At 48.9% G+C, this 20524-nt stretch overlaps 2 protein-coding genes across 2 annotated transcripts; one reads left to right on the forward strand and one right to left on the reverse strand.

Annotated features, from left to right (window-relative positions):
- The first annotated feature begins 1267 nt into the window (after positions 1 to 1267).
- Positions 1268 to 2818, forward strand: KCNA10 (potassium voltage-gated channel subfamily A member 10). Its single transcript, XM_010120856.2, has one exon. It carries the CDS (start codon positions 1268 to 1270, stop codon positions 2816 to 2818), a length of 1551 nt encoding a protein of 516 aa, XP_010119158.1.
- Positions 2819 to 9187: 6369 nt separating this feature from the next.
- LOC104483503 (embryonic pepsinogen) lies at positions 9188 to 19215 on the reverse strand. Its single transcript, XM_010125292.1, has 9 exons — positions 19160 to 19215; positions 12341 to 12503; positions 11935 to 12052; positions 11355 to 11473; positions 11053 to 11252; positions 10505 to 10618; positions 9852 to 9996; positions 9516 to 9614; positions 9188 to 9325 (listed from the first exon to the last, which is right to left on the reverse strand). Exons 1-9 carry the CDS (start codon positions 19213 to 19215, stop codon positions 9188 to 9190), a joined length of 1152 nt encoding a protein of 383 aa, XP_010123594.1.
- Positions 19216 to 20524: the final 1309 nt, after the last annotated feature.

Raw genomic sequence — 20524 nt, forward strand, 5'->3', positions numbered from 1 at the left:
CGCTCGGTCCCCGTGGACAGGATGGATCCCTTCCCAGTGCCTGGGAAGCAAAACCTGCGGTGGAGAGCGTCCCCATGGCAGGACCGGCCCCAGCACTGCTGCTGCTCCATGCGGACGTGGCCCAAATTGCGTTGCTATTCTTGGCAGCCAAAGGCATTGGGTTTTTTAGCTCCTTCTCTCTGAACTTCGCAGGCTGGGAAAGCCAGCGTGCCCTTGCTGATTAGCGGTCTCACGGAGCAGCTCTGTCTGTCCTTCTGTGGTTTCTCATGTCCAGAAAATAGATCTGTGGAGGAAAGAGCCAGAGGGGAAATAAATCAGGAGGTTGAATTTAGTTGGAAAGTGTATTTTTGGGCAAATCTCCCCAGAACCATTTCCCGCTAACATCTGGTTTCTGTTCGTGCCTGTCGCTGAAGGCAGGACAGGTAATTTCCCAGCTCTGTAACTTGGCCTGGTCCCTGGGCTCCTCTTTGACTTTGCCTCCAAGTTCAGTACAACAGCAGTGGAGTGTCAGGGAGGCATGCACCCAGGGGCATTTTGGGGACAGGACTTGCAGGACCCCATGGCCTGCAAGATGCGCTCCAGCCTCTCCAAGTGACCTGAGAGCTTAGCCCCACCTTCTTGCAGCTGGGAATATCAAGTCTACCATGAAGGAGGAGCTCTGGAGGACGTCACCTCGTCCGCTGCCCGCCCCAGTGTCTGGATCAAGAGCAAAGGGGTTCTCCAAGGCTGGTGGACAACTCCTCCTCCTCCTGATCTGCTTTCCTGCTGGGCTGCACTCCCCAAATCCCATTGTGGCCCCAGTTTGGGAATTCCCAAATGTTGGTGGACCCAGCTACAGCTGGAAATGTCTGAAATGACCCCTTGCTCTGCAGGGCTGGGATTGCTGGGGAAGGGCTGGGTGGGACACCTGGGTTTGCTCCCACCCTCTGCCACTGCCTGACCTTTTATCCTTGGGTGCTGTAAATGGTTTTGGGAGGTTTAATGATGATAATGAACCACACCGAAAGGGCTGTCAGGACCGGGAGATGAATGACTTACTGGAAGCACAAGGCTTTTGCCAGTCAATGAAATTAATGTTTGCATTAAAAAAACCCACCAAGTTTTCTGGCCTCAGGTTTGGTTTATTCCTTTGAGTCGAACCGAGTGATGCATGCACACAATTCAGCTCTCTCTCCCTGTCCATTCGCTTTCAGATCCTCATAGCGTGGGAAAGACGCAAGCTGCCGGCATCCGACCTGGGGATTTACGCTGCTAATCTGATTAGTGTATGATGGACGTGTCCAGTTGGAAGGAGATGGAGGTGGCACTGGTCAGTTTTGACAACGCTGATCAGATCGTGGAGGATCCCTGTTATTCAAACGACCTCAGCCCCGCCAGCCAGTCACGGAAAAGCCATTCCAGCTGCGCCAACCTTCTCTCCAACTTGAGAATCCTCATCAACAGCGAAAATGCCAACAATGAGACCATTTTCTCCAGGTTCTCTGCTGAGTTCAGTGAGCACCTGATGGGGGAGAGGGTGGGCTTGGATGAGGGGGACCAAAGAGTCATCATCAACATCGCTGGGCTGAGGTTTGAGACACGGCTCAAAACCCTTAACCAATTTCCCGAGACCTTGCTTGGGGACCCAGAAAAGAGGATGCGTTACTTTGACTCCATGAGGAATGAATATTTCTTTGATAGGAACCGGCCTAGTTTTGATGGGATCCTGTACTATTACCAGTCTGGTGGGAAAATACGGCGCCCAGCCAATGTCCCCATCGATGTCTTTGCTGATGAAATCACCTTCTACGAGCTGGGTGATGAAGCCATGGACCAGTTCAGGGAGGATGAAGGGTTCATCAAGGACCCTGAGACTCTCTTACCAACCAATGACTTTCATAGGCAATTCTGGCTGCTCTTCGAGTACCCTGAAAGCTCCAGTGCGGCCAGGGGTGTAGCTTTGGTCTCCGTCCTGGTCATTGTTATCTCCATCATCATCTTCTGCATGGAGACCTTGCCAGAGTTCAGGGAGGAAAGGGAGTTTAAATCCACCCAGGAGCTTTCTAAGAATCTGACAGACACCTTGCTGGGCCACAGCACCTTCACGGACCCTTTCTTCGTCATAGAGACTGCCTGCATCATCTGGTTCTCCTTTGAGCTGTTTGTCCGCTTCGTCGTGTGTCCCAGCAAGACTGAGTTCTTCAGGAACATCATGAACATTATCGACATTGTGTCCATCATTCCCTACTTTGTGACGCTCACCACTGAACTTATCCAGCAGAGTGAACTCAACGGGCAGCAGAACATGTCCTTGGCCATCCTGCGGATCATCCGGCTGGTCAGAGTCTTCCGCATCTTCAAGCTTTCCCGGCATTCCAAGGGGCTACAGATCCTGGGGCAGACCCTCAAGGCCAGCATGCGGGAGCTAGGGTTGCTCATCTTCTTCCTCTTCATAGGCGTCATCCTCTTCTCCAGCGCCGTCTACTTTGCAGAAGTGGATGAGCCGCAGTCCCATTTCTCCAGCATCCCCGATGGCTTCTGGTGGGCCGTGGTCACAATGACGACCGTTGGCTACGGAGACATGTGTCCCACCACCTTGGGTGGGAAGATTGTGGGGACTCTGTGTGCCATCGCAGGGGTGTTGACCATTGCGCTGCCTGTCCCCGTTATCGTCTCGAACTTCAACTATTTCTACCACAGGGAGACAGAGAACGAAGAGAAGCAGATTCTGCCCGGGGAGGTGGAGCGAATACTCACCAGCGTGGTGACGGGAAATGGCAGCATGGAGTCACTTAATAAGACCAATGGGGGTTACCCTCGAGACAAGGCCAAAAAATGATAGTCAAGGCCGTGACGGGACTGGGTACTGTCAGGTGGGACTCACTGGATAAGGTATCAAACATCTGCACGCTCTGATTGTTTTCAAACCAATATGCTGCTGCTTTTTTTTTTTTTCTAGACATTTTTCAATCTTTGATTTCCTGTGGCTGTTCAAATAAACACCATCTTTCTTATCTCTCTGCCCTGCCCATCAGTCTGGTTTTTATTATTTGATGCTCATCTGCTTGACATTTACCTTCCCTGTCCACAGCATCAGAACGGAGTTTCCTGTGTACAGAGATTTCCCCCATTTACCAAAGGGGAAAAAGGGTGAAATGAGAGGAAGTGCTTTCCTCGGTGGCACCCAGCGGCCTAGGGATGAGGATGGGTTCAGCTCCCTGCTTTTCTTAATGCATTTTAAATAATCCCACCTCACCTACCGCTCAGGATCTGAGGGTCTCAACAATTCCCAGATCTGGGACTGAAAAATAAGCTGGCAAAAAATGTAGAAGTTATGTTTTTAGCTGGATGAGCTCCCTGGTCTGCCTGCCTGAATAGTTTTGTGGGCACAGCAGGGTGGGTGATGCTGGGTGGGACCATGCCACCACCATGGGGGTTAGGAGGAGCGGGATGATGACCGGTCACAGTCACTGAGAAAGGTCCGGGGCACTGCGGCTCAACACCCACTGGGGTTTCTGGTGGAAAACTGAGCTCTGAGAGAGGGAAGGGCATTTCTCCCTCAACAAATGCTCCACTCGAGTTATGTGGTGTGCAGAGGCCCTTGGGGACCTCCGTGACCTTGTATTGTCCCTTATGTTGGTGCAGATGGGGCGCAGGGTAATGACGGCTGGTGTTTCCCAACAGCTGGCTTCACATGGTGAAGAGGAACTTCTATGTTTCTAAAACATTTACATTTCCATCGGCGCTTTCGATGGGAGAAAACAGCAACACATCACTTTGCCGCTCTCTCTAATGCCAGCAGGTTTTCTTCCGACTAAAACATTTTGTTCCAACTTCACTGTTTCACTTGCCTTTTTTTGATGTTTCTGCCTACATTAAATCACAGCTTCTCATGCAGTGTCTACACATTCGCTTTTATATCCCACATCTGCTGTACTCGATATCTCATCTCCTCAAGGTTCGACACGATCACCACACAACGTGCCAGAAGCTCTGGTTTGCCATTTTGTTCAGAAAGGAGTGGTGAAAGATGGATTTTAAATTTTTTTTTATCCCTGTTCTGATGGAAAACGGGAGTTTGGGCTTGCTGAGCTTTTCCCTGTGGCAGAAATCCTGCAGCCCTTGTCTGAGGGCATTGTTATTTTGATTTGAGTGGTTTTTTTTTTAGTGGACTGTCTTTCTGCACCCCAGGGAGATGGATCTGGGACATGACCAGCACAACTCCTTCAGGAGAGGTTTTTTCCCTCTGGGACAAATCCCCCTTTTTGCCTGCTCTCCATGTTTTTTCCCATCCCTCCGCCATCCTCTTCCTCACCCCGTCACTCGCAATGCCCAGACCATCATCCCAGACAGAAGGAGGAGCTGTGAGAGCTATTTAATCTCCTTCTCACCATGTTCAAGTTCTCATCATCTGTGGGAATGGCTGGAGGACTGGAGGAGGCACAGCTGGGCACAGCTGGAGAGCAGCACTCTGAGATGTCCCCAGCTGCTCTCCATTCACCCCTCAGTTCTCTCCAGCAGCTCTGCCACATCAGTATCTTTATTTCATAGCAGGTTCTTTCTCCTTCTCCTCTCGAAAGCTTGACCTGTTTACATTCTTTTATTTTTTTAGCGCTCCCCTCCCCAAACTTCATCCCCAGCCTGGCAAAACTGAAGCACTTCTGGTGTTTATTCCTTGGGAAGTCATCACAAGAAGCCCTGGTGGGAAAATCTGGTTGGGAAAGAGTCAACCTGCTGGCTATGAGCACATCTCCACTGCTCCTGCTCCCTCAGCAAACAGAGAGCTGGGATCCCTCACCAAAATGGTGCTGGGATGGATGGATGGATGGATGGATGAACAACCTGATTCTTATTAACTTGTAAACTTTATTCTCAAATAAAAGAATAGATGCTTCAAAGCGTGGCATGCAGAAAATACTGTTTCTTTGGACTCAACTTTTTGTTCTTGGCTTTGTGCTGCTCTGTGGGAACTGGTCCCCGCTGGGAATTGTGCGTGGGGGTTGAGACATGGGCCATTACAGACCTGAAATCTCCAGGTCTCTGAGCTGCGGACAGACTCTGCGGGGCTTTCCCCAGCAGCTCGCCTGACGCTGTTCATAGCGGGAGGCCGAGGCCAAGTGGATTCCCTGATTTATGCCATGAGGCTGGAGTCAGAGGCACCCAGCCTCTCCACACAATAGCTTATTTCCGATTTGTTCTAAAGGGAAGAGCAGGAAAAGCAGGCTATGAATAGCCAGTGTCAACACTCAGCTGGTGCTTGGTAAAAACCTGCCAGAAAACCCATTTTCCTGTACAATTTGCAGCTCAGTGCCTACCCAAACACAGGCCCACAGCTCAAATCCATGAACGGCTGTTATTAACTGTGCTGTTCTGGAGTCAGGCACTAACGAGCCAATTCATCATGTCCTCTGGCACACCGGCTGAATTCCCACTTGAAATTTTATCCTGCCACAGCAAATGCTAAAAAAGACGAGAAGAAACCTCTCTGCCGTATCAGAAAGATGGCCTGGCTGCTTTTTCTCCCTGGAACAAGTTGGAGTCTGTGGCCGCGTGTGAAATATCCGTCAAGTAGAAGCATCTCCTTCCTCCTCTGAGCTGAAATTTCCACGCAAGCCCTGGAGCGGGCGCAGGTATCAGCACCAGGCAGATGTTCCTGCGCTTCCCCTGTGCACAGGAGTGCGGTTTTGGCATCGCAGCCACGAGATGGCACTCCAGGATAGACATCTCCCTGGACATAGCCCCAACATGTGTGTCCCCCTCTCTGACCCATGTTTGGAAGCTCTTAGCTGGGTCGTTTCTCTGTTGCATGTGTGGGTGCGGATGTGGGATGCGATGCGTTGGCCGTGGGGATGCTCTCAGGGAGGAAGCCCCCTTGCAGGACGGTGTTTGCCAAGGACTCTTGGCTCCGGTGCAGAGCAGCCATGCCGGGAGGGTGTAGGAGCTGCCTCCTAGCACAGCATTTGGGGTGTTGGTCCTGCCCAGGACGAGGACACAGCGTCCCTCTCCCACCCCACTCACCCGGAGCACAGCCACGGCCCCTGGGTGCTCCCGCGGGGTCTGGTCCAGCCTGGCAGGGGCTGCTCCATGGGCTGCTGATCCCCAGAGCCGTGGCTCCTGCTGCATCAGGCTCATGTCTTATTGCTCAGTACAATGAGAAAATTCCTGTGGTGGAGCCAAGGTAAAGCCCCCGCTGCCCAAAATCCAGGCTCGGATCCACCTTGGGCACAGGGGGTTCCCACCTGCTGGGGCTGAGTGACCCCAGGCTGCGTGAGCGCGCGAGCTCGGCGCGATAAATTACAGTTACACCACCCCACAGCATAGGCTCCTCGCTCATCAGCGTGAAGAGAAGGCAATTTCTGCGTGGTGAGAGGAGAGAAAAATTAACTTCCAACCCTGATCGCCTGGATCTATCCCTCCGCATCCCTGTTCCCACCAGGTGAGCAATCTCCGGGGCCGTCGGCAATGGATCCCCATTTATCAATAACAGCCCCTTACCCCCCCAGTGCAGCGGAAATGCAGCAGCAGGGCCTCGCGGGTCTCGCCCAGCTGCCCGCTGAGTGTTGTCGCTGCAGCTGCTCGGGAGGAACCAGGCAGCCTCCATTTTTAACAGGATTTTATATGGATGGAGGTAATTTCCCTTTCAAAAATGGGAACTGCTACTTTAATGAAATGAAACAAAATTTGAGAAGGAACTGTCCTGACCATTGCAAGGCAAAATGATCCTAAAATATATATACATATACTGGGTTTTGGTGGGGTTTTGTACAGTAATAGACTGTAACTGAGGACTAACTGGTATTTCCAGGCGCTTGGTAACCATCTTGGTGCAAGCAGGGACTGTGAGGATGAAGAACCGCCCATTGTACTTGAAGAGCAGGTTCGGGATCATCTGAGGAACCTAAAGGTGCACAAGTCCATGGGACCTGATGAGATCCATCCGCAGGTCCTGAGGGAACTGGTGGATGAAGTTGCCAAGCCACTGGCTATCGTATTTGAGAAGTTGTGGCGGTCTGGTGAGGTCCCCGATGACTGGAAGAGAGGGAACATAACCCCAGTTTTTAAAAAGGGGAATAAGGAAGACCCGGGTAACTACAGGCCGGTCAGCCTCACCTCTGTGCCTGACAAGGTCATGGAGCAGATTCTCCTGGAAACCATGCTAAGGCACATGGAGAGCAAGGAGGTGGTTGGTGACAGCCAACATGGCTTCACCAAGGGCAGATCGTGCCTGACCAATTTGGTGGCCTTCTATGACGGGGTGACGGCATCGATGGACAAGGGACGAGCAACTGACATCATCTACCTGGACTTGTGCAAAGCTTTTGACACTGTCCCGCACAACGTCCTTCTCTCTAAACTAGAGAGACATGGGTTTGATGGACAGACCACTCGGTGGATAAGAAGTTGGCTGGATGGCCGCACTCAGAGAGTGGTGGTCAATGGCTCAATGTCCATGTGGAGACCGGTCACGAGTGGCGTCCCTCAGGGGTCCGTGCTGGGCCCGGCCCTGTTCAACATCTTTGTCAGCGACATGGACAGTGGGATAGAGTGCACCCTCAGCAAGTTCTCCAATGACACCAAGTTGTGTGGTGCCGTCGACATGCTGGAAGGGAGGGATGCCATCCAGAGGGACCTGGACAGGCTGGAGAGGTGGGCCCGTGCCAACCTCATGAAGTTCAACCAGGCCAAGTGCAAGGTCCTGCACCTGGGTCACGGCAATCCCAGGCACAAATACAGGCTGGGCGGGGAATGGATTGAGAGCAGCCCTGAGGAGAAGGACTTGGGAGTGCTGGTGGATGAGAAGCTTAACATGAGTGGGCAATGCGCCCTTGCAGCCCAGAAGGCCAACCGCATCCTGGGCTGCATCAAGAGGAGCGTGGCCAGCAGGTCGAGGGAGGTGATTGTCCCCCTCTACTCTGCCCTGGTGAGACCCCACCTGGAGTACTGTGTCCAGTTCTGGAGCCCCCAACACAAGAAGGACATGGACCAGTTGGAGAAGGTCCAGAGGAGGGCCACAAAGATGATCAGAGGGCTGGAGCACCTCTCCTGTGAGGACAGGCTGAGAGAGTTGGGGCTGTTCAGCCTGGAGAAGAGGAGGCTCCGGGGAGACCTGATAGCGGTCTTCCAGTACCTCAAGGGGGCCTACAAGAAAGATGGGGAGAGGCTGTTCAGCAGGGCCTGTTGCAATAGGACGAGGGGTAATGGTTTTAAAATAGAGGGGGGTAGATTTAGATTGGAAATTAGGAAAAATTTTTTTACGATGCGAGTTATAGAACACTGGAACAGGTTGCCCAGAAAGGTGGTGGAGGCCCCATCCCTGGAAACGTTCAAGGCCAGGCTGGATGAGGCTCTGAGCAACCTGATCTGGTTGGAGATGTCCCTGCTCCTTGCAGGGGGGTTGGACTAGATGACCTTTGAAGGTCCCTTCCAACTCTAACCATTCTATGATTCTATGATCTCACAGTATGGACTGGTTTGTTACTGGGAAAGGGACATTAAGTTCAGATTCTTTATGGGGAAACAACTAAGTGGATTGTGCTAACCTGTGGAAACTGAAATAAGACTTGACCTCTACACATGCGCAGCTGTGGATATGCTTCTGTTAAAGCATAAATGGGAGGGTGCGCATTGCACAAGGGTGGTCCAAGGGACATTTCCAGCCAAGCCACATACTTCTGTGGGACTCACTGCCCTGAGACGTCTTTGGGCTGCTGGACACCGTGCAGGGGACACGAGGGGAAAATCTTGAGCCAAGGGACAGGGAGCTACTGGGACAGCTCCTGGTGGGACCTGACTGTGGGTGTGCAGGGATCTGCTCTGGTATGGGCTGTGTCTGGGATGGTGAGTTAATCTTCCCTGGATGGAAATTTGGGGTTTCCAGAATCACCCACTTGCTGTAGTGCCAACACAAGAGCCAACCTTGACTTCCTAGAGACCCACCCCTCAGGCCTGCAGGCCATGACCGCAGCTCCCAAAGGCTCAAGTCTTGCTGCGTTGACCAAACGCTCCATAGCCACTACGAAGCAGCAAATGTATGACAGCTCTTTCCTAATTCCTGCCATTTTATGACAAATAGAAGTGCAGCCACCAACTCTGAACCATCAACATTTTATTTGTATTTGAGCAAGAGATTCCTCTTGCTATGCCAAAAAAACATGGTTGTGATCTGGTTGCGTGATGAAACCACAGCACCACTGGCATCACAGTGAATCTAAATAGCCTTGGCCAGTCCAACACGGTTGTTGGCCCGGTCAAAGATGCTGTAGTATACCCTGATGAAGACGTCTCCCAAGATCCAGAGGTCCCCAGCAGTGTCCTGGAAGTTGCTCCTGCAAGGTCCTAGGTCATTCTGCATTTGAACAAGAAAAGGCAAACAGGGGCAATGTGGGTTAATAGCTTTTCTTGCGTTCCTCTGGAGGATCATGGCCATCCATCCTCCATCTCCCTTGGGGATGGAAGAAGCCAAGGTGACCAGAGCGGTTGGAGGAAGTAGACCTTGACAGAAACTTCTGGAACCGGGACTACCTGGTGCCCCTTACCTGCTCAGTGTAAGCCGAGGCGGGGACAGGATACTGAACCCCGTTGATGACAAAGATGACATCAGGCATGGCAGAAATGGAGCTGCAGTTCACGTTGTACTGCAGGGGCAGAGGAAAGAGGCTCTTAGATGAGGAGGAACATGTTCACGGGGCGAGGAGGGAAGAGTTCTGATTTCACTGGGAAAACCCAGAGACTGCGAGTTCTCATGGTGATCTCTATTGGAGGTACCGGGGCTGCAGGGCTGGTTTGCCGTGAGCAGAGATGCAGTTTGCCCATGCGTGGAAGCAGGCTTGGTTGCCTCCAGGGCGAGCAGAGCAAGCCGTGGGTGTTCTTACCTCCCCATGCACATCCTGCCTGGCCCCGACTGCACTCTGGATGCCACCGATGCTGGAGGGTGGCCCAGCCACGAGGGAAGTGCCAGTGTCGATGACGGCTTGGCAGCCACCAATGCACGTGATCTCCTGGCAGTTCACAATGATGCTGGAGGGACAGATGAAGCACAGCGCCGTTAAATAACCTGCTGGCTCTTAGTGATCCTTTCAAACTTCTTTAACAAGAGCTAAAGCTGGGTAAGCCAACGTGCTGGTGCTTTCCTGCTCTTGAACCTTTTGTTTCTTGGGGTTTGTAACACTGACTGCTACCAGGGCCCCGTTGCCAAATGGAGACTGAGGCACTAAGCACAGCCCAGCAGCTGGAACCCAACTGAGCCCAACAAAAGTAGGTTTTGGACTGTAGTTTTGCTCTACTCATCAGCAGAGACATCCCCAAGAGCACAGGCTTTGTGGAAGAGAAGAACCAGGCTGTGTCCCAGGCCCAAAGAATCACCATTTTGGGTGGCATTTATCGAAGTACTATGGATTTTGGCCCCTGGACCCTCTGCCTCCCACAGCTATGGGGTATTAGGTGCCTGTGGAAGGCATTTGATTGATGCTGATGGGTCTCAGGTCTCTTCAGAAATGAGCATAGAACACCAGAGCTGTTCTGTTACCTGTCCATGGAGATCTGCCAGTAACCTTGGTGAGAGATGGAGACCCAGTTGATGGAGCCGGTGAAGTAAGATTCATCGATTCCCTCAAAGATGACCACACTCCCTGTTGTCTCACTGGATGATGCAGAAAAGAAAAACAATGGAGGGTTTGCCACATGGCTTCAGTGCAGGTAACTTCCAGCAGTGGGGCTGTGTGTCCCGTGGGGCGAGATGCTGCTTGTGATGCCACGGTCGCATCTGCTCTCCTCATTACAGAGCAGTGGAACAGCAGCAGCGTGTGCCAGGTCCTTTGGACCCAGAAAAAGGGAAAACAGGAACTATGGTGGAAGCATGTGGCTGGAAATTCCAGAGGTTTCCTCACAAGCCATAAGCTCCCCAGTGAGTCTGGTGGCCACCAGCTATGAGCCTCCCAGCCTTTGCATGTCATGGCACACAAACAACTGGGTAGCTATGGTGACAGTGGAGGACCTGGAGCCACCAGCAAATGCAACAATGTGCATGAGATGCATCTGCTACCTCCCCCAGCCCTTGGGACCCACGTGTCTTACCGGGACAGATAGACTGAAAACAGGTTCTCCTCCAGCAAGCTCTCATTCACCATTTTATCAAAGACCAGCGTGATCCCATCAGCAGCCAGATTTGGGTAGCCCAAGCCCAAGACCCCATCAAATGTGACATAGACAAAGAATTGGCCGAGCTCAGTGGTGCTCAAGCCGAAGAGCTGGTCGGTGTCCACCAGAGATGCAACCTAGGGATGAGGAAGATGCCGTAAGATTTGGACTAATGTTGATGTTAATCAAGCGGACAAGGCACAACAGACTCGCACTGGAAATGCCATCTTGACACTCACGGTGACGGTGTCGGAGCCCACGATGCCCTCCATGTTGCCAGTGCCATAAAAAATAGACAAGTTCCGCCCTGTGCTTTTGTAGGTGGAGGACTGCGACGGGTTAAACGTCTGGTGGTTCTCTAGAAGGTAAGTGGAAAAACCCGAAATGAAGACTTTCAGCAAGGCTGAGCTGAAAGGGAAGCGTGGGAGGAGGAACCCTGCTGAATTGCTCTTTAGACCTGCCATTAATTATCCTGCTTTCAGGGAACAATTGAGCTGTGAGTATTCGCTGTGCCTCCCTGCCCCTCCTCCAGCAATGAGGGATCTGCCATCACCCCTTCTGAAAAGACGGGGACACTGAGGCACCAAGCACTATCAGCATATCACGCTGTGGAGTACAGCACTGAGTAGGTCCTACACCCCAAATACTCACCTCTCCAGCGCATTGCACAGGCGTTATGGACCCAGCACCATGGGGGCTTTGTGTTGCACTGGCTAGGTGACCCCCCGGTCCCCGGGCAATACCACTCCAGTTTTGAGGCTTGGTCGCTGCTGGACCCAGCTCTTCCAAAATGGGGAGCCCTGCCCCACTGCTACTTACGGCAAGCCAGGCTGGTGCAGAAGACGGAGGGAACCCAGAGGTTGGAGGAGCCGGTGTCAAAGACCACAGTGAAGTCCTGTGGTGGAGTGCCGATGGAGATGATCCCGTAGTACTCCATCTGTGGGGCAGCAGGAGCAAGGGTTGCCTTTAAGGCATGAAACCAAACCTGGAGCTTCCAACCTTCGTGGTTCCCTTCTTTATGGGGACACCCTGCTTCTAGCAGAGCTGCCGGTGGTGGGCAGGGGAGGAATTTCAGTGTCCCGGCTCTGTCCAGGGCCACCAGCAAAGGATCTGAGCTGAAGGCTTCGGGGTGAAAGGATTTGGGTTTGGTCCATGCATGGCACAGACATGGGGATGGGTGTCCCACCCCAGGGCGGCATCGCCGGGGATCGAAGCCAACACTCACGTCCAGGGTGTTCAGCAGAGGCTCGGTGGCCACTTCGGTCCTGTTAGGAAAAGCATGCGGGAATTTGGTGCCGACGTCGTAGCGGTGCTGCTGGAGGAAGGCCTGCAGCAAACCCTTCTCCCTCAGGGCGTCTCTCAGCTTTCTCCCCCTTTCCAAGGGCAGCCTGGCACAACCACCAAGGAAAAAACCCATGAGACAGGATTTTGCTGCCTGCAGCTCCCGTAAGCGGTGGGTGACACCTTCGACAGCCACGCTGATCCAGCAGCAGCAGCACAGCGCATTCCCCCAAAACGCTGAGTCAGGGGGATTTCTGCAAAACCCCAAACCAGACCCCTCCCAGGCACCACTGTTACATGACATAAACGTTGAAAATTAAATATCAGTATGAGGTGATTCTTGCTAACTGTAGAACTGTAGTCACATAGGTTAAATTTTATACGAAATCTATTTGTCCTTAGAGGGAGTGGGACCCTAGAGATCTTATAATACGCATTTGTTAGAAGCTAGCCTAGCATATCTTTAATACAATGGTAAGTCCCAAACACCCCCAAACACCACCTGCAGAAATAGGCCCTGAGCCATCACTTTGGAGCCAGGAAAATCAAGCAGCACCGCGACCTGTTCTCAAGACCAGATATGGAGATTTCAAGGAGGAGTTTGACCAGCAAATTCGAGGAGGGGGCGTTTTGACGACCACCAAGACCACCAAAAGACCCTCGACTCAAAAGACTGGGCATGCGCGAGTGGGTAGGGAAATGATGTAATGGTTTCTCAGAAAATTTATGTTTATGCATATTATTTCTTGGAATTTAATGAATATGTATAATTAATGTGTATTTAACCCGTGCTGTTGATCAAATGGGTGCGCACGCTAGGTGGAGCGATCCCCCGTGTGCCCAGCGCTGCAGTAAAGAAGTGCCTGCTTCTTAACTTCTCATTGCTGTTAAGGAGTTTTATTCCGGATTTCGGTAACAGTTTTGGCGACCCAGGTGGGACCTTGCGAGTGAGACTGAACGAGATCGAGTGTTGATCGAACTCCAGCCGGCACCGAGGTATTCTCGTGGAGACCCATCGCTCTCGACTCACAAAGCTCCTCGCAACGTTCCCTGGAGAAAAGGGTAAGGCACTTCTTCTTTGAAATCTGTCTGCTCTGGATAGCCTGCCCGTAAGGCGCGGCGAAAGCTTCGCAGGGTTGGGGCTTAGAGGGTACCCGTTTGGTTTGGAAGCCTAGGCGTCTGCCCGTAAGTCATAAGCGAAAGCTATTGCTGGGTTGGACATTTGTGTATTTGGGACAATTGTCATTTGCATTTGTTTGGTTTTTGTATTTGGGACAATTGTCATTTGCATTTATCTGGTATTTGGCATTTAGTCTAAATTGTTTAAGAGTAAGAGTATGGGGAGTATTGGTAAGATTTGTACATAGCTTGGAAAGGGGCCCCAGGGTGTTTTAGAAGTGATTTACAAGCTGGTAATTGTTGCTTCAGTGCGTTTTGTTTTGTTTTGTTTTGTTTTGTTTTTAAGTCTGTATGCATGTGTTGCAGTGTACGGGACTTGAATGATATATAGTATTGCATTTGGGGTTTTAAACTTTTCTTGGTGACGGGATTGACTTTGTTTGTAGAACAGTGTTACTGTCTTTTTGGTACCAAAAACTCCTTTGTAAAATATGGGAAAACACATATCTTCTATGTCTACCTCAATGGTAGGGGAAATATTAATGAAGTCTCCACTGGGATGTGTTCTTAAACATTGGGAGGATATAAGGGGAGACCCAGTAACTAGAAAAAAAAATTGATCCAATATTTTACAGTTGATGTTATCTTGTAGAAGGGAAGGAAAGTGAGATGTGGTCCCCGATGTTGATTTGTTCTTTACTTTGGGAAATCATCCCAAGTGGCAGAAAGATTGCAGATACGTCCCCAAGGATCCGATGGTTTTGGCATTAAAAAAAAAAAAAAAAAAAAAAAAAAAAAGGAAAAAGGTTGAAAAGATCCTGGCTTGTAGTATAGAAAGTGATGTTTAAAATGTGGAACTGAAGAGGAAAACATAGAATTCATGTGTTAAATTTCTGTGTTAAATTTCTGTATTATCTTTATGTGTTGTCTGGAAGTGTTGATGCAGGTTTAACAAATGAAACAGTAGAAAAAGGGGCCAGAACACCGAACCCCTGGTGGGAGCTGTAGAGTGGGACAGTTGAATTATGAGGGTTTCACTCCTATTGCAGGGAGAACTGGAAGCCGACAAGACCAGATAGAACAAGGAGCGGCTCAAGCCTTGCCCCCCTACCACTTTGACAAGCAGTAGGGGAACAAACCGGGGATGAGATCGGGGTGTGGTAGAGGAATGGATAAAATAACTGCAGTAGGAGAGAGATTGGGAATATCAGTGTGCAAAGTGTGAAGCATGGTGGCACTGGAAAAATGAATGTCCTTATTCTGAAAAAGAAAAAAAAAAAAAAAAAAAACTGGCAGCACAGCAGATGCCTGTGTCAGAGGTGCAAAGAGGACTGGGGGAGAATTCCCCAGCAGAACCCCTGGTTACAATCCAGCTGGGGACCCAAACCATGGATTTTCTATTTTGATACTGGAGCTATTCATTTTAAGTACTGGTAGAAGAAAATTGAGTAAAAAGCATGTAGACAAAATTGGTGCCACAGGGAAAGCTGAAAATAAATTTTTCATTCAATCCTTAACTTTAAGGTGGGTAAAAATGGGGAACTGGCCAATTTTTATATATACCAGAGTGTCCTGTTGCCTTATTGGGGAGAGATTTATTGAGCAAATTGAAAGCACAAATTAATTTTTAAAACTGTGACATTCAATTAAATATACCCTAATCAAAAGCCAGAGAGGCAAGAATTTTTATGTTGCAGACAACTTCAGAGCCATATGAAATCCCTCAAGAAGTGGACAATGCAGTAACCCTTTGGTGTGGGCTGGCGAAGTTCCCGGACATTCAAAAGCAGCAGAACCGGTAAAGATTTTTCTAAAGGAGAGCACCAAACTGGTAAGACAAAACCAGTACCCTTTAAAATTAGAAGCTAGAAGAGGCCTTGAGAAAATGATTGAAAATTTTTTAAAAAAATATCGACTATTAGTCAAATGTGAATCAGAATTCAATACTCCCATTTTACCTGTGAAAAAGCCAGAAAGTGAGGAATATAGGTTAGTACAAGATTTTAATAGCAATAAATTTAATAGTTCAAGATATTCACCCCTTAGTGGCAAACCTGTATCCTTGTTGACAGCTTTAAAAGAAAATCACAAGTGGTTCACTGTATTGAACTTATAGGATGCCTTTTTCTGTATTCTTCTTGACAAAAATAGTCAGGCATATTTTGCCTTTGAACTGGAAAATCCCACAACTGGGCAGAAGACTCAGCTCACCTGGGCAGTGCTACCTCAAGGATTTAAAAATAGCCCAATGATCTTTGGAAATCAATTGGCTAAGGAATTAGAAACATGCAAAATAATTTATCCTGAAAGACTGGTGTTGCAATATGTAGATGATATTTTAATAGCCACAGAAACCAGAGAAGAATATTTCAACTTGACTACTAACCTGCTAAATTTCTTGGGCCAAAGTGATAACAGATTTTCCAAGAAGAAAGCACAGATTGGAAAAGAGACTGTCATGTATTTGGGATTTGAAATCACACAGGGACAAAGACAACTTGGAAATGAGAGAAAAGAGGCAATTTGCCAAATGCCGGAGCCAAAAGGAGCTAAGGAGCTGCAAACATTTCTGGGAATGGCTGGCTGGTGTCACCTGTGGATTAAAGGAATTGAAGGAGGGACCCCTTGTGTGAGAACCTGAAGCTCGAAAGGCATTCCAGAATGTAAAGGTAGTTCTGATGTTCACTCCTGCTCTAGGGTTGCCCGATTTAACCAAACCCTTTGAACTGTTTGTTCATGAAAGACAACATTCGGCCCTCAGAAGAATGCTTTCTCAGAAAAATGGAGAATGAAGAAGACCGGTTGGTTATTTCTCCAAACAATTGGACAATGTTAGCTAAGGATGACCAGGTTGTCTATGGGCTGTAGCAGCAACTGTCCTCCTGACTTAAGAAGCTTGTAAGCTGACAACGGGACACCCAAGAACAGCTTATGTACCGCATATGGTACTTTCTGTTCTGGAACAGAAAGGAGGACACTGGTTATCCCCAAGCAGGATGCTCAAACATCACATTGTCCTGTTGGAACAAGATGATGTCAAATCAAAAACAACTACAACAATAAATCCTGCCATCTTTTTAAGTTCAATAGAAGAAGAAGTTCTAAGTCATGACTGTCTACAGACCATCAAACAAGTTTATTCCAGCAGAAGTAACAGAAGAGTGAACATACCTGACCCAGAATTCGAGATATGTACTGATGGAAGCAGCCTCATGAGAAATGGAAGAAGATTGGCTGGATATGCAATAACAACAACAAACTCTGTTATTGACGCAAAGCCGCTCTCAGTGAACACCTCAGCACAAAAGGCGGAATTGATAACTAGCCCTCATAAAAGCCCTAAAATGGACAGAACATAAAAAGTGAATATATGGACTGATTTAAAGTATGCTTTTGGAGTAGTACATGCCCATGGAGCCACATGGAAAGAAAGAGGAATGCTGACAGCACAAGGAACATCCATTAAACACCAAGAAGAAATTCTGCAATTGCTCCAAGTGGTGCAGAAACACAAAGAAGTTGCAATAATGCACTGCAAAGCCCACCAATTTGGGAATTTCCCAGTGAATATTGGAAATAAATTAGTCAATAAAAAGGCAAAGAAGAGAGCAGAAAAAGGCATCATGACAATAATACTAGTTAAAGAAGTGAAATTTGAGCAACAAACCCCAAATTACAGTAAGGTTGATTTGGAATTAGCTAAATCAATTCAAATAAATATGAAAAATGATCATTAGTCCTAAAAATCAAGTTGTGGTCTCACCACAATCAAAGCTAAAAGCATAGAAAAATTCATTGGGAAACAGAGGCAATGATCAGTGATTTAAGAAGACAGGTGATTAGTGTTAGGATGATAAAGCTAATAAAATCAGTAACAAAAAGTGTGAAACTTGTTTAAAGAATAACCCGAGAAATATTAAATAACCACCCCCAGGAACCATATATATGGGAAACTTGCCTGAAAATTATTGGCAGATTGATTTTTCAGAATTGCCACAACAAAATGGATATAGATATCTATTGGTATTAGTAAATATGGCCAAAAGATTTTTTTCCTGTCGCACCAATAGGCAAGAGAAGTGGCTAAAAATATGTTAAAAGAAATAATATCATGGTTTGGAATCCCCAAAAGAATATAATCAAATAGAGGTCCTCATTTTGTGTCTGAAATTATTCAAATATTGAGGAAAATTCTGGGAATCAAATTGAATTTACACACTCCTTGAAGGCCACAATCTAATAGACAAGTAAAATTTGTCAGAAAATATCTTTAAAATGGCCTCATGCTCTTCCTTAAGCACTTCCGAGAATCAAGATTCAATCCAGATCTAGGACTAAAATTAGTCCATATGTTAATGTATGGAAAATCTTATCAGACTCTAACGCTTGTTCAAAATGTGACTGCTACTGGGGATAATGAAATGGAATTGTATTTGATATCCCTTGGAAGAACTCTGATATGGATATGGAACTGCCACAGAGCCTCTTTCTTTAGATTCCCCAGTTCATCATTTTAACCAGGAGATTATGTGTACCTGAAAATTTGGGAATCAGAAACTCTTCAATAAAAATGGAAAGAACCATATCAGGTGCTTCTAGCAATATATACAGCCCCTAAATTTGAAGATATTGATTCTTGGATTCATTATTTGAGAGTCAAGAAGCACAGCCTCCAAAACAGAAACAATGGATTTCTAAAGAAACATGTAATTTAAAATTAACAGTCTCTCATTTTTAATGAATTAGACAAAATCATATCAAAAATAATGAAATCTATCAAAGGAATTTTATTAGTAATGTTAATAATACTTTTTGGTTTACTGATTATGGAGATTAGTTATAAGTAAATGAGACTTATTGAAAAAAATTAAATAAGTCTCAAAGGGGGGAAATGTTACATGACATAAACGTTGAAAATTAAATATCAGTATGAGGTGATTCTTGCTAACTGTAGAACTGTAGTCACATAGGTTAAATTTTATACGAAATCTATTTGTCCTTAGAGGGAGTGGGACCCTAGAGATCTTATAATACGCATTTGTTAGAAGCTAGCCTAGCATATCTTTAATACAATGGTAAGTCCCAAACACCCCCAAACACCACCTGCAGAAATAGGCCCTGAGCCATCACTTTGGAGCCAGGAAAATCAAGCAGCACCGCGACCTGTTCTCAAGACCAGATATGGAGATTTCAAGGAGGAGTTTGACCAGCAAATTCGAGGAGGGGGCGTTTTGACGACCACCAAGACCACCAAAAGACCCTCGACTCAAAAGACTGGGCATGCGCGAGTGGGTAGGGAAATGATGTAATGGTTTCTCAGAAAATTTATGTTTATGCATATTATTTCTTGGAATTTAATGAATATGTATAATTAATGTGTATTTAACCCGTGCTGTTGATCAAATGGGTGCGCACGCTAGGTGGAGCGATCCCCCGTGTGCCCAGCGCTGCAGTAAAGAAGTGCCTGCTTCTTAACTTCTCATTGCTGTTAAGGAGTTTTATTCCGGATTTCGGTAACACCACCACCTCCTCCACCTCCCTGCAGCAGCTTTCCCATCTTTCCCATCGCCTCTGCTCCCCGAAGCCATTAACCGGCTCTGGGCGCTCATTTCCTGCCTCACCAAGCGATGCGGCGGTGACTCACCTGGTGACACCCTGGGAGAGGGCAGAGGCAGCACAGAGGAGCAGAAGGAACCGCATCGTGCCGGGCCTGCCAGGCCAAGCGCCCGGCCGGTTTATATAGCCCCCCGCACCCCACCGGCACAGCCAAGAGCGGCTGGGACCGCCGGCTGCCCGGCCCCCTCAGTGGGCACCCAGCCAATGCGGTGACACCCAGGGACCGAGGGACACGGCAAACATCAGCTAACGGCAATATGTCACCCAGCAAGGCGGGGGGGGGGACGATTGCACCATTCTGCCCATCACACCCTAACATGGACCTCATGCTCCCCCCAGTATCCCCCCACTCCAAACCCTCCATCCTTTTGCACCCCCAAATCCTCCCTCATGGCCAGGCACTGCTTCTCATTTCAGCTTGTCATTTTGGTGTCCAAAGCCATCGCAAGCAGCAGCGGGACCGCTCCGTTTATGGCAGTCTCTCCCCAGTTGGGATGGGGGAAGGGGCCCAGCCGGGTGCCGACGTGCGTGTACACCCCGGGGAGGTGGGCGCGTTGGGTATGCGCACGTTTTGACCCTCTGGTGCCCCCCGTTATCGGCAATAAAACCCAATTAGTAAAGCGGGACGCAAACAGGCTGCGCAAAAGGTGACCCTGCAGCAGGCTGACCCCTCTCCGTGCAGTTTGCCCAGCGATATGGGGACCATTAAAACCGGATTGAAACTCCTAATGAGTGTCTTGGTATCTCTGGCAGCGATAACGGCTCCGGGCATCTGCTTGCCTTTCATGGCGTGCAGAGAGGAGAGCGTGAGTGGCGGCTGGCGAAGGACACGGGGTGATGCTGAGCGGCACGGGATGAGGATGCTGGTACCCGCTTTCACTTGAGCAGTGTGTCCCAAAACACTACACCCCCCCCAGATCCCCTGAAATGCGGTGGCAGCTGCTGGTGTCTCAGCAGGAGACGGGTTTTCTCTGATGACAGTGTGGAAAAGCCAACGGGTCCTTTTTTTTGGTCTTTCTCGTTTGAATTTCCTATGGGCGTTGCCGTCAGTTAGAAAAGACACTGGGCAGAGCCACTCCATCCCCGTGCCGCTGGGACAGTCCCCTCGGCTGCGGGGGGAAAGTGGGTTTCTGGGATGTGACAGGCTCTTGTAATGGGGTAAAGCTGGAATTAACAACGATCTCTTCAGCAGAAGGAGGGGAACCAGCCGAAATTGTCTGGTTGATTTCTACTGGGGTGGGAAGGGGCCGGGGCTGGGCTGTGGTGGCCAGAAAGGCACCAAGGCACCAAGGTGCAGCCGTTTGATCTCAGACCATGAAAGCCATCGCGACGAAGCGCAGAAACCCCTTGAGACCAAAACCCTCTCTCCAAGTAAAAAAACCCATATACATAT

The sequence above is a fragment of the Chlamydotis macqueenii genome, chromosome 23, assembly GCF_036417535.1.
Source record: "Chlamydotis macqueenii isolate bChlMac1 chromosome 23, bChlMac1.mat, whole genome shotgun sequence".
NCBI classification, from domain to species: Eukaryota; Metazoa; Chordata; class Aves; order Otidiformes; family Otididae; genus Chlamydotis; species Chlamydotis macqueenii.

Coding starts and splice junctions, on each gene's coding strand:
- LOC104483503 (XM_010125292.1), bottom strand. CDS start 19,215: ATGCGGTTCCTTCTGCTCCTCTGTGCTGCCTCTGCCCTCTCCCAGGGT. Junction 12,504..19,159: donor CTCTCCCAGGGTGTCACCAG/GTGAGTCACCGC, acceptor TGGTTGTGCCAG/GCTGCCCTTGGAAAGGGGGA. Junction 10,619..11,052: donor TTTTCAGTCTATCTGTCCCG/GTAAGACACGTG, acceptor TGCATCATCCAG/TGAGACAACAGGGAGTGTGG.
- KCNA10 (XM_010120856.2), top strand. CDS start 1,268: ATGATGGACGTGTCCAGTTGGAAGGAGATGGAGGTGGCACTGGTCAGT.